The sequence below is a fragment of the Patagioenas fasciata genome, chromosome Z (genome assembly GCF_037038585.1).
Source record: "Patagioenas fasciata isolate bPatFas1 chromosome Z, bPatFas1.hap1, whole genome shotgun sequence".
In the NCBI taxonomy this organism is placed as follows: Eukaryota; Metazoa; Chordata; class Aves; order Columbiformes; family Columbidae; genus Patagioenas; species Patagioenas fasciata.
The window spans coordinates 37,532,719-37,547,076 of NC_092560.1; the positions used below are offsets into that span (position 1 = coordinate 37,532,719).

The following is a 14,358-nucleotide window of genomic DNA, read 5'->3' on the forward strand; positions in this document are numbered from 1 at the left end:
TGTTTTCCCCCAACAAAAACTAGGAGTGCCATTGAAAAGTGCACTTTCTAGTAGTAACACTTTTGTAATTTAAATCACATCAGGATAATTACAGATGACCAACATGCTATTTTGGCTAGTAAAACAAACAAACAAAACAAACTTGTAACCCCACTCCAAGTAAATTGTTCAAATGCTAGCCAAACTTAGGCAGCTTAAGTGGAAACTCAGTTTGGCCTGCAGCCTGTTTTACTATTAGGCAAGCTCACCAGATATGCCCCAGGGCACAACGTTCCTAGAAGTAAATTCCTATTCAGCTCATGCAGGTACTGAACTCAGGAATATTTGGAATACACTGTGAATGGTAGCAGATTATCAGAAGACACAAGAAATCTGAAAGGCTAAATCAAAATAGACTTCACAGACTGCTGGCTTAATAATCATCTAGTCTTTGCATGTGTTGACAGAGAGCCGGATCAGATGCTTATCTCCTGTGCTTTCTTAATCTCCCTACTTCTTCCTAACAGATAATCGCCAAGGGTTTTGCTTTGCTGAAGTTTTACAGACAATGTGTCAGATGGCTTCAAGCAGCCGGAACCTTGTCACTAAATCTGAATGCTGCTGTGATGGAGGCCGGGGCTGGGGTAACCAGTGTGAGCTCTGTCCGCTGCCTGGAACCACCCAGTATAAGAAACTGTGTCCACATGGACCAGGCTATACTACAGATGGAAGAGGTATTTTCAGGGATGAAAAGAGGCAGAAAAGGGGAAAACTGTCTTTGAAGTTCCTTTGAAGAATTTCCTGAGAAATGAGAGTTTGATTTTTCAAATGTTGCTGAGAGACCAGAAATTAAAAACATCTTTAAACAGGCGCTGCACCAGAATACTTGCAGCTGTGCAGAATTTTGAGGTTGGGATCTAAAACAGGAAGTACCAACCAGTAACTGAAACCTAGACATTTTTTGAAAGGTTTTGTGTGCTGAAAAGTTGCATAGTAACAATTGTTCTAACAACGGTCTCACTTAATGTTTTGCAATTACTATTGATATTTCCACACAAGTAGCAGAAGCTAACTTTTCTTTTAAATAATGGTGAAAAATTTTTGACATCCTTTCACTGGTCATAAGAAAATTAACTTCTACGGGATTTCTGTTTTGTTAGCAAAACTGCAACCTGATTACCCAATGAAATAGCAGGAAGGTTTTTATATTATTACTATTATCGTTATCATTAATAATAACAATAATAAAAGTTTGAAGGATTTTTTACTTGGAATGCAGATTCTGTTTTTAAAGAGAAGGAAAGGGTAAAGTTTCCATCAGAAGTATGATGACAAGGAACTGTGCAAAAGTGGAAAAGAAGAAAAATATTGAATTTTAAACGGAAATATGACATATTTAATATTTTCTGTACAGATATTGATGAATGTAAGGTCATGCCAAATCTGTGTAGAAATGGACAATGTATTAACACTATGGGCTCCTTCCGATGCTTTTGTAAAGTTGGCTACACCACTGATATAAGTGGTACATCTTGTATCGGTAAGATTCAGGATCTTAATCCTCAGTTATGTTTTTACTTGGTACAAAACAACATATCAACCTGTGTAAAGCTTTGTATCAAAGCAGTTTTTGCTCTTTATCTCTTCATATAAATTTTCTGTCTTTTTTTCTTAATACACATTTCTATTTTTGTATTTCATTTGGGTAAACTGAGAAACAATCTGTACTGGCAATATTCATGCAGCAGAATGAGCACGAGTATATCATAGTATGTCCAAAAATAAATACTTAGTCCTTAGATGAAAATATTAATGCCACTATATATTACTCTTTCAAGACACTGAGTTTGTCACTGTAATGGTGACTTCCTAGAAACTCCACAGCAACACATCCATCAAGAAAGAAGTAGGAACTCTGAACAACTGTAAATGGGGGACTTTTTCTACAAACATTTATTCTCATAAATAGTGCTGTTTAGAAAACACCCTTCAAAGACAAAAAATCAGTAAAACAGACACTCTTCTCTGTTTAGATCTTGATGAGTGCACCGAGTCTCCTAAACCATGCAACTTTATCTGCAAGAACTCCGAAGGAAGCTATCAGTGCTCATGTCCTCGGGGCTACATCCTTCAAGAAGATGGAAAGACATGTAAAGGTAAAGAAAGTTATACACAGTAACTTCAAATTTTGTTGTACCTTGACTTCAAAGGAAATAGATTTGAAGTGTATATTTTTATCAAGTTAGACTAAATGCACCTCTTTTTTGTCGACTCTTCTTAAGACAACAACCTCTCTTACTTTCAGATCTTGATGAATGTCAAACAAAACAACACAATTGTCAGTTTCTTTGTGTCAACACACTTGGAGGCTTCACATGCAAATGTCCACCTGGTTTTACACAACATCACACAGCTTGTATTGGTAAGAAAAACACTGGGTTTCTTGCATCAGTTTTTCTATAAGAACAACATTCTCAATTCTCTCTTTTTTTTTTTTTTTTAATCTGTATAAACTGTAGTAATACAGAGCAATAATGTCAGCAGTCTAGAAAACAGATTTGAAAAGCAAAAATTGTAGCTAAAGAAAAATCAACCTATCCACCATTTGTATTTTATTGCTTAGTAAACAGTTGTACGTATTTAATACATTATTATATTCTAAGTATAACCACATGGAGACAAACGGGTAAAGTATTGAAATCTGATTTAAAATGTAGTTAAACAAAAACAGACTGCCTTTTTAATAGAGACAGATGTCTTTAGACCTTAAGCGTAGGTATGAATCTTGCTACCTGAAACTATTTTAGTTCAGCTAGTACAGAAATGCAGCATTTTTCCACTGTCAGCAATTACATACCTGGGTTTTTCACCCATAATTGAATTACAACTTATACTTCCAGTTTATTAATTACTCATAGTTCTGCATGAGTCATCAGGTCAACTGACATTTAAATATGTAAAACTACATTTTCAAAATAAACTGTTGCAGCTCTGTGGACTTCAATCTCTGAAAAAGTCTTACATGAACATGGGCTAAATTCCTGCCACAAGATAAATCAACCACCTTCTCTCTCCTCTGTTTTTTTAAGACAACAATGAATGTGGTTCTCAGCCATCACTTTGTGGATCAAAAGGAATTTGCCAAAATACCCCTGGAAGTTTTACCTGTGAATGTCAAAGGGGTTTTTCTCTGGATTCTACTGGGTTAAACTGTGAAGGTAATTAGCAAAGGTCAATTTTTTTTATGGTGCAAATCCTTACTTCTGTGTCTAGTGAATCCTGTGATGTCAAAGACATAAAACAGAACACCAGCTATAGTAAAAGTAAATACTAAACAGAAATAGGAATTATTTAAATAATTTTAAGCATAATTGTATGGAAGAACATACTGCCTGCGTGATTTTTTAGCTGAATTACTGTTTCCAGGCTGCCATTTCAACTTCACATGGGTTTATGCATCTAAAACTGTAGTTGCTTTTTCTTTTTGATTTTCATACAGTCTAAACAGAATCTCTCTACAATCTTTGTTTCACCTAATTGTAATCATCTACCTGAAGGTATCTAAGATTAGATTTTAAATTCTGTACTTTAAATCTCCTACCATAGAGATACACATTCAGAAAAGTAATTCACCACAGTTAAACACAAATTGTATTGTTAAGCTTTATCTCTCTCTTTTGGCCCAAAAATGAGCCCCAGTCAGGAAATCCCTATTTGAGAGCTGCAGACTCTTCAGTGGACCTTTAGCAAATATGAAATTAAAAAGCAACACTAGGCTATCTGGCTGCTGAAAATTAGAAATGCAGAGGTATACATCCACAAATCTATGACATCCCAAAATGTCAGTTGCCTTGATATAGCATTTAAAACAGGAATTGATATTTAAAGCCTATTTCTAGTGTAAAAGTGCAGAATATATGCAGCCAGAACTTGTAGATAGCATTATCTTCTGTCAGATTGCTTTGTTCTCATAAAGTAGATGAATCCTTATTGTGTACTTTACCCAGCACATATGAAACAAATCACTAAATTATACATATCAAAGCATTCATAAGATATGTACACAACTGGCACATGAGAACAGACGTATACACTATCACCAATAAAATGACAGCTTTCTGTTCTGGGTGTGATGGTTTTCTGCACCTCAGGCTTTGGGACATCACAATTCCATTAAATTTGTTTCGAAGTGTGGACAACCAGAATGTAACTTAGGACCTGTGATAGCATGCATGTTTTTTTATTTTCTACTAGGATTGCATACTGTACTTGACACATTAGGCTGCTTCCAATCTACTTATTTCTTACAGCAGACACAATTTCAAATGACTGAGGTTTTACATTTTGGGGGTTTTTTGTGTCTTTCTCCTTTATTTACACATAACTCAGAGACTTTTTAGGTAGATTTTCTTTTTAATTGCAAAGGTAAGCACTTACATCCAAACTCAGTATTTTTTCCTCATATTCAAATACTTCAGTATGTTCCAGGAAGCTGAAAGTTTAGTCCTAGATAGTTGTTTTGAAAACGGAAATTAAAAATCATTCAGATTCTAAACATGACACCAACGCAATATCATGTGGGATTACCAGGAATAGTGTTTCTTCTCCAAATTTGAGTAAAGACTCAAATGTTCAAATCAGGTTATTGTTAGATAGAAACAACACTACACTAATTTACTTTCAGGCTTTCCAAAAGACCAGCCTGAATGGTGCTTCCATCTTACAGCAGTAGGTCTCTGTCAGAAATACTGGTATTTAAATAATAATGATCACAGAGAGTAATATATTTGCAATGTGTATAATTGTGAGGTCTTTCATGTTCTGCTTCCCTCCTGATTGCAAAGATGTGGATGAATGTGATGGAAACCACAGGTGCCAGCATGGCTGTCAAAACATCCTAGGTGGATACAGATGTGGATGCCCACAAGGATATATTCAGCATTACCAGTGGAATCAATGTGTTGGTAAGGAAACAAGCAGCACAGAATATACTGAAACAACAAAAACATCATAGTGTTTATAGTAACAACTGCAAGGTGAGGACAAGAATGGGCAGGTCAGAGGGTATGCAAACATGAAGTTTTTCTAACTCTCACACCCTCCTTCCTTAATACTTAATACTCCCAACATAAATTAATGGTGTAACAATGAGTTTTCCTAGTAAGGCCTAAATTCTGACTCCCTTCTCCTTGAAAAAATCCCGTCTTAGAAAGGTAGAAAGATGTTCATTGAATTCCCGAAACCATCAATGTAAATACCGCTGCTGGAGGGAAAAAAAAAAAAAAAAAGTTTAAGAATCACCATCGTTAGCAATTTGGGAACACTACAGAATTGTATCCATAGTAAAAGGGAAGAAAAATATCAAAAACCATCAGCTCACCAGTTTTATTGTAGATTTAGCTCAATGTGGGAATTTTTCTTTTAATAAAATGCAAGACACACCCAAATAACCCCATCCTGTACTGTTCACAAGGCACCATAGCAACATATTTACCTTTTCAGGTTTGCTTTCATGGTTTTCTGTCAACGGTGTTATAATCAGAGGATGGCTGTGAGCATTGCCACACATTTCTTATAGACTGATATTACTGCCCTGATCCTAGACATATGAATTAGTTTATTGCACCCATTTTACATTAAGTAGCACACCAGCAGTTTTTGAAAAGTCCCAACCACCATCAACGCTCCTTACTTAATAGTGCTCTACAGCAAAGAAAGCAAAGAACTGGAGTGAGACTGGCAGAAATACACAACAAACAACTCTCACAAACCTCCAAACCAGCTACATTCTCTGAATATTATAGATAGTCCTCAAAATTGTATGTCTCCTAGTAACAGCAGGCAAGAATGGTAAAGCATGTTCTAATGGTATTGGAAAGGAAAACACCTACAGGAAAACAGTACCTTGGTAAAAGAAATAAAACAGACAACACATGCCAACTATCAAAAGCATGATCTTCCATACAACAAGCTAGTTTTGTTCCTCATTTTTCACAATATAGCCTGGAGCAAATCAGTCACACTGACTAGACGAGTCGTCTTCTCTGTACCTTATTTCAGCATCCACAAGGTGAAAACAATACATCTTCCATTTTGGTTGGCTATTTAGATTGGATTTCCCCTTGTAGAGCCTGCAGATTTCCACCACAAGTATGTGCTAACTTCTCCCCATTGCTAGGTAGCCAGGAGAACTATCGTGGTGGCAGTATGACTGGAGTATCAGTTTATTTCTCCTCTGTGGACGTTATATGGTAGGAGGGTACTCTGCCAGGAGAAAGATGACCCATAAGCAAAACACCAGCCATAATTTGAAGGATGGGGGAGCATTCAGTCAATATAAAGTGAACAGTAACGGTATCCTAAAATATCTCTACCGCCCAGCTATATGCGTTTGTGACCTTTGTCAATGTACTTTTTCTTTAGAGACCAAGTCTCTACGGGTAATGAAGTTAAGGATGTAGCAGAGCCCTGGGACTTGCAGATATTCTGAATTGTTAGCTACATCATGCTTGTCAAATGTCTATCAGATTAGAAGATATCAATATATCTTTGTTTACGTACTAGATGAAAATGAATGCTCCAATCCTAACACATGTGGCTCTGCTTCTTGCTACAACACACTTGGAAGTTACAAGTGTGCCTGCCCATCTGGATTTTCTTATGACCAGTTCTCCAGTGCATGCCATGACGTGAATGAGTGTTCTTCCACCAAGAACCCCTGCAATTATGGTTGCTCCAACACTGAAGGAGGTTATCTTTGTGGCTGTCCACCTGGCTATTACCGAGTTGGACAAGGGTGAGTATCTCCACACAGTCATTCAACCAAGACACATTCAGAAAGCCATAAAATGCTACACCATAGCCAGAGTGAAGAGCAGAAGTGCAAATGAAGGACAGTCTGCTAGGTCATCCTTTATGCTCCCTTTGCACAAAATATCCATAAGCTGGAAGACATGTCTGTACATGCAGCATGACACTCATTTTAAATCCAGTACATAAGTGACATTAAGCAATTAGTTCTACTTTCTCGGCCAGTATCAGCACAAGAACTACTTCACAAACCTGCTTAATGAGGACTGTTACTGTATAAGGATAGGTACCATCTGTACGGACATAATTAAAGGTTTTAAGACACACTGAATCAACCCAGAACATTAAACACAAAATAGCATTTTTCTGGTACATGACAATGGCTAAATTGTTCCAAAGTTCATGGCAGGCTGGTTTTGTTTGTGTCTTTGTAAAACTTGTAAATTAAAATTAGAAAAGCCTACAGGCCTTCAGCCAACAGTTGTATTTCATTCAGTATGCCATACTACTGTGAAGAAAATTAATTCGAAGACCTACTGAGGAAGGGAAAGGAAAGGGACCAAGACACCGTGTTACAGATTACATACACTCAATTTCCATTTAACAGGACAGTTCATAAAACCACAAAAGGTAACTAAAACAGACTTTTTTATTCAACAGCCACTGTGTCTCAGGGATGGGATTTAACAAAGGGCAGTACCTACCACTGGATGGAGATGCTGATGAGGAGAACGCTTTGTCCCCTGAAGCATGTTACGAGTGCAAAATCAATGGCTATTCCAAAAAAGATAACAGGAGGAAGAGAAGTGTTAATGACATGGTATGTACCAGGATAGCACTATAATGTATTTTGAAGTATTTTCAGATACCAGACCCCACATTGTCAGTAAATGGAGGAAACTTCTTAACAGGCCACATTCAATGGCAAAAATATTTGCCTCAGTGTCTTTCACACTTGGGTCCTATTGGCAGGAATGATGTGACAATCAGAAAGACATCAACAACCATGAACACGTGAAGCCTTAAAGCTTGTTAAGAATCCTTTGTAGTGCAAGGCATGGTCTACTTTCTCAAAATACATTCAGTGAAATAACTTTCTTATGACTACAGAAAGTTGGGAAACTGGTCATGTCTGCAATCTGTCCTGTTGTCATGAGGAGACTGGACAGCATTTTACGGTCTGGGAGGGCTAACAGATCTTCTTGTAGATCATTTTAGTCTAAGTGTCTATTCCATAGTAGCTGACAGTTGTGGGGGACTCTTGTCCATGACCCAGCTGATACACTGAAGTCCAATATTTGCAGAATTGCTGAGGGTACTAGAGAATTACAATTCACAGTTAAGTTTTTTTAATTGCATTTTGTGGACTTGTAAAAACAAGTTATGAGATACTCATGAAAAGACAGGCCTACTATTTACACCTTTTAAATCACTTTTTTCATACACATCCATACTCCCCACAAACATCCTGTTTCACTTCATACCATTGCTCCCTATTGGACCTGTTCATAGAATCACAGAATCAGAGACTGGTAGGGGTTGGAAGGGACCTCTGGAGATCATCTAGTCCAACCCACCTGCTAAAGCAGGTTCACCCAGAGGAGATCACACAGCAATGTGTCCAGGCAGGTCTTGAATGTCTTCAGAGAAGGAGGCTCCACAACCTCTCTGGACAGCCCGTTCCAGTGCTCTGGCACCCTCATATTCAGATGAAACCTCCTTTGCTTCAGTCTGTGCCCATTGCCCCTCATCCTGCTGTTGGGCATGTCACCATTTACTGCTGGGTGACACTAAACCATGGCAGTTGCTCCTGTTAACCTCCTGCCCTCCCCACTAAGGAAAGGTAATAGGAGGAAAAGTTAAAAATGCTTTACTAATGATACCAATAAAGAGAGAAAATGATACAAAATATACAAAAGCAATCTTGAATTTCTGGCGGTAGTGCAGCTTGGCATAGCTGGCGTTGCTCTGGCAGCTGCACGACAGGTATCTGGAAGTCTTGGGCTGGATCCTGCAGTAAACCAGAACTGGATTCAGGGATGCAGGGCCTGGAACTAGGCCTCGGATCACAGGCACGACAAGCAGGCTCGAAGAGAGTGAGACCCTGGTGATCTCCCACTTTTATAGAGTTTATGATGTGTATGGGATGAAATACTTAGTTGGTCAATTTTAGTCACCTGTTCTGTGCGCCCCCCCTTGCAAATACACCCTTCTCACTTATAGGGCTCCACTGAAAGGAATCTGGTCCCATCCTCTTGACATCCATCCTGGATTTATAAACACTGATGAAATCCCCTCTCCGCCTTCTCCAGACTGAACAGACCAAGTTCTTTCACTGTTTTCTCATAAGAAAGATGCTCCAGCCCCCTAATCATCTTTGTAGCCCTCTACTGGACTCTCTCTAGTGATTCCTCATCCTTCTTAAACTGAGGAGCCCAGAACTGGACACAGTACTCCAGGTGCAGCCTCACCAGGGCAGAGGGGGAGGACAACCTCCCTCGACCTGCTGGTCACACGTTTCCTAATGCATCCCAGGATACCATTGGCCTTCTTGGCCAAAAAAGCATGTTGCTAACTCATGGTAAACCTGTTGTTGACCAGAACTCCCAGGTCCTTCTCTGCAATGCTGCTTTCCAGCAGGTCATTCCCTAACTGTACTGGTGCAGGACCCTATACTGGCCTTTGTTGAACTTCATCAGGTTCTTCTCTGCCCATTCCTCCAACCTGTCCAGGTCTTGCTGAATAGCAGCACATTCTGGTGTGTCGGTCTTTCCTCCCAGTTTGGTATCATCAGCAAACTTGCTGAGGGTGCACTCAGTCTATTCATCCAGGTCATTGATGAACGGGTTGAACAGGACTGGATCTAGTACTGAGCCCTGGGGAACCCCACTAACTACAGGCCTCCAACCAGATCTGCACCATTGATCACAACCCTCTGAGCTCTGACATCCATCTCACTGTGCATTCATCCAGTCCGCACTTCCTGAGCTTGCCTATGAGGGTGTTGTGAGACACAGTTTGAATTCTGTGGTCAACTCACCACAGAAATACATGGATGCTTTGAAGAAGCATTTTTTTCTATTACATAGTTAATTTCATATCTAGTTCATAATTGTTATATCTTGTTATTATGATTTCTTTATGACATTAACCTTTTCAGTTTCTCATACTGGAACTACCTGAGCCATAAAAGTGAAAGGTTTCACACCCACAAAACTATGTGAAAAAAAGAAATATTCTCATTAATAATGACATCCATCGGGTGCGGGATTTAATACACAACAGTACTTGCTCCTGTCCACAAATTTTCCTTGTTTTCACTATGTGTTTTCAATTACATTACATATTAGTACACATATGTACTCACATGTGATTGGAATTCCCTTAGAGAGAGAAATACTTTGCTATCTTTACAAGCATGAAAGGACCTTAACATGTAGGCTAGGTGTACACTTAGTATCAGATTTCCTAAAGAAATCTACATATTTTTCTAGAAGCACTTTCAAAAGCTGTTGCTTGTTAGATGACTTTCCTGGGAATGCACTCATTCTTGCCCCCACCCACCCCCAAGTGTGTTCACAGCTAACAACTCCAGACAGATTCACACCTGCACCATAACTACAGAGAAGCTGACATTAAAAGACAGCACGTCACTGATTTGTCAGAAAAACAATGCTGGGACTTTTTTCCAGACTCCTTTCAGTGGTCCAAATAGGATGTAATTGGACAACATGACATAATACCCCTTTCTGTAGAAGGCTAACAAATACAGCAGTTCTCTCCTTACTTCAGTTTTCTTTATAATCACTGTACGTACTTATCACCAAATACTGAGCCTGCTTGTTTTCAGAAGCCTGGACTCATTAAAACAGTTCTACTAGGAGTTTCAGCAAATTCCCGTACAGTGTTGTGATATGTGTTTCTCTAATGTTCCTCACTCAAGTTGATCATAAGAACAAGACTGTGCCTCACATAGTCTTTGCTGCAGCATTAACACAGGCCACTTTTTTTACATGGACTTTTTTGCAAGCATGAAGTTAAACAGATTCTGACAAGAATCTGAAATCTGAGTCCCCTCTGTAGACCTCGTGCTGTAACTTTAATTACCTTGTTAAGCCTGTATGAGAAGCCCTAAGATTTACAGCTAGATTTTGACTAATGCAGAAACTGTCAACAATCATATATTATTATTCTCTCAGTGCAAGTGAATATCTGTTTCTCTCCTGCTATAAATAATCTTTCCTCCTCTACTTTAGATCAAGCAGATTAGCCTGGAAAGTCTAGACATGGATAGTCCTTTGAAGATGAGAGTCAACATCTCCAGACTTGGCAACAAGGAGCACATCCTAGAACTCATGCCAGCCATTGAGCCCCTAACCAACCACGTGCGCTACATCATCTCACATGGCAACGATGATGGCATCTTTCAAATCCATCAGAGGGATGGATTGAGTTATTTGCACACAGTTAAGAAAAAGTCAGTGCCTGGATCTCACACACTAGAAATCACCAGCATTCCTCTATATAAGAAAAAGGAGCTAAAGAAGCTGGAAGACAGCAGTGAGGACAACTACCTCCTAGGAGAGCTCGGGGAAGCTCTCAGAATGAGGCTCTGGATAGAGCTCTACTAGCTGTCTTCCAGACTGAATCCAGAGTTGCTTCTCTTCACCTGTCTGCCCACCTGAGCATATCTTCTTTCCAAAGGCTTTGGAAGTCACTGACTTTTGGGGGAGGAAGGGAGAGGGGAAGACCTCTTCCATCCTGCCAACACTGCAGGACCACCCTTGCAGGAGGGTACCTTAAACTTTGCCATGATCAAAACTCAGATTACAGTGGCAATCATGGTTACTGTATCTTTTATATAATCTCAATTAAAAGTATATAAAAAAGCTAAAGTTGTAAAAGTCATCATATGGCACTAAATGGCACAAAAATGTGAGCTGTTTTTTTCTTTCCTGTTAGCAGTCTGTAACACTTTGGGTATTTTGCTATAGCTCCTAATTAAAAAAAAAAATATAGACATCTATTTATTTTTAATGCAGTAATATATGAAGAAAATAACGAATTATGTAAACAAAAAGGGAAAGTTGCTTGTTTTTCTTTAGATTTATAAATCTGAACTATAAAACTTCAGAGGTACTTTCTTCATTGAAAAAAAAAAAAAAAAGATTTGAAAGATGTTTCATTTTGTGTTTGGGCCAGTCATCCAAAGAGTATATAAGTAATTTTTTTAAAGTATCAGAGCTGAAAGAGGACCATAGTACATCTTCTGATCTTTTGGATATTCTAAAGTGCTCTTGCAAAACTTTGAATATTCAAAAAAAAAAGTAACAAAACAAAAAAAAAAAGAGTATCTTAGAGGACAAGAATTGCAATATCAGTCTCTGCAGAGATCGTATTTCACAGCAGCTCAATAGGGTTGTATTCTAAATCAGCCACATCAAATAATGGAAGAAGAGGCACAACCACTGTAGCAAAATACCTTGACTGCTTTTAGTACCATTAGAATTGCAGAACCAAACTGTACTGTACTTCTTTCCAATAACCTCAAGGAACCACACATGAAACCACACCTCATCCTCAGAAATGGTGCTCTATAAACTTGCATTACTGTAGGCAGCTGAAGAAGATGTCTTACTCTGAAGGGAATGTGTGATGTGTCATACTGTTTGGTGCTGGCTTGAATTAATGGTGCATTTACTAAAAACTGAGAGCTGCATCAGGACTGCCATATGTGCAAACTAAGTCTGCAGCGCAGACAAGGAAAATGTGTATTTGAAATCCATTTGTTAGAAGTTTCATTAATACTGTAGTTATACACCGTAAGCCTCATTATATCATATCTTATTTTGTAAGAAAGACGTTTGTACGATGAGTTGACATTTAGTTTACTTTAGTCTTTGTTTTTTTTTTTTTCCTAATGTCTTACCATTATGTGTTAAGTGTATGTCTCAATGGTGCTTTTTTTTGGACAGCTGGTACCTGTAAGTAGTCATGTAACAGAATTTCATATGTGAAAACAGCCAAAGCACATGCTGACTCCAGGATTGTTTCAGTTGCATATCAGTGCTGACCAAAGATTATATCAAGTTATACTCAGTGATTTTTCTTTTCTTTTTTTTGACTTTGGGGATCTTGAAAAGAAAAAGAAACTTTGTACATTTTTAATCACATGTTTGTAAGAGAAGAAAAAAAAAAAAGGTTTGTTTGAAGCTCTGTATCAGTAAGACAACACTTTTCTTGCAATAAAGCTTATTTTGGGTTAGTTTTTTTTCTTTGAAATGTCTGTGTTCTTTACACAAAATAAGCATCTAATTGTAAATCTGAAGGATTTCAGAGCAGAAAAGGGAGCTGGTATGGCCCAAATTCTTAACTCACATTTGAGGTTATACAACATTTTCTGACTTAGTTTCTCTATCATGACAGAGCTGAAACACCGAAATTATCCTGTCCTTAAAAAGTTAAACGTCTGTCTCAATTCTCAAAATCTGTCGTGTGTTAGGTTCATGTGAGCCTGTCTTGCTTTTGCTTATCTGTGTAACGAGGGCTGAAGGACCATCACAATTTAAGTCTGATAATTCAGTTCTAAAGAAAAAAAAAACCCATCCATTTAAGAGTAGGAATGTAAAACCTCCATCCTATCTAAATGGTAAAAATTTAGTAAGACCATCAATGAATGTAGTCTTGCTTGCTGGTGGTCCCTACCTTGAATGCCCTTCATTAAGTACACAGTCAAACTCAACGGTGCAAAAAATGTTTTTTCTTAAAGTATGCAAGGTTTCTGCGAAGACCTCATTACATAAGCTGCACTGTCTTTTTGTATTGTTGACTTACACTGATGCTTGGTTTTAAGTAATAGCCAATAATGACTGTATGTTTTTGTCAAAATGATAATAGCTAGAAAAAGGGAAATTGGAGATATTGGCTTAAGCACTGAATCAAGATGCAAAATGCTTGTTTCAGACATACTCTTTAGTTTCTGAAAATAAGACTCTGATGGTCTGCACCAGCAGAATTAGCCCTACATGTTCTACTTCTGTTCTTCTGGAGGAGTGGCATTTCACAGGTGAATTGCATTAAAAGCCAGGTTGCAGGTTTGAAGTCCCAATTTCTGGGTGCAGTAGCAATGAGCTTACCTAGCATTTGAGAACTTTTTTCAGCATAAAATTTCTCTTCCTCAGGCTCTCAAAGATCCATGGTAACATCCTTCTGCCACCCTGCTGTCTCTCTGCTCTTCCCTGAAGTATTCATAACGTAATAAAAGAAACACACATTTTTAAAGGAATCATACACTTAGATTTCACTCAAGAAAGAAAACAATCAGGAGTTATGGCATTACGATTGTTTTCATAATTACTGATTTGTTTCATGGGAGTTACTTGCCTTGGGTATTCCTTGAAGCCTCCAAACGTATTCAGATTTATCTAACATTTAATAGTACATCAGTTTAAACAATATGAAACAGTATGAAATATCCTGGAACCAGACTACTTTGATATTACCTTCAGATATGGCCATGCAAGTTTCATTACAATTCAAAGCTCCTTCTGGGTAAAATGACTGACATCT

General features: G+C 38.1%; 1 protein-coding gene across 2 annotated transcripts in view; it reads left to right on the top strand.

The window, feature by feature from the left end:
• FBN2 (fibrillin 2) overlaps nt 1-13,059 on the top strand; it is a 161,252-nt gene extending 148,193 nt beyond the window's left edge. For both annotated transcript variants that reach the window (XM_065860700.2, XM_071802823.1), the window contains 9 exons: nt 507-713; nt 1,394-1,519; nt 2,013-2,135; nt 2,285-2,401; nt 3,069-3,197; nt 4,824-4,943; nt 6,544-6,775; nt 7,450-7,609; nt 11,046-13,059. In XM_065860700.2, the coding sequence (XP_065716772.1) occupies nt 507-713; nt 1,394-1,519; nt 2,013-2,135; nt 2,285-2,401; nt 3,069-3,197; nt 4,824-4,943; nt 6,544-6,775; nt 7,450-7,609; nt 11,046-11,420 (1,589 nt within the window). In that variant the 3' untranslated portion in view covers nt 11,421-13,059. The remainder of the gene's footprint in view (nt 1-506; nt 714-1,393; nt 1,520-2,012; nt 2,136-2,284; nt 2,402-3,068; nt 3,198-4,823; nt 4,944-6,543; nt 6,776-7,449; nt 7,610-11,045) is intronic.
• Nucleotides 13,060-14,358: the final 1,299 nt, after the last annotated feature.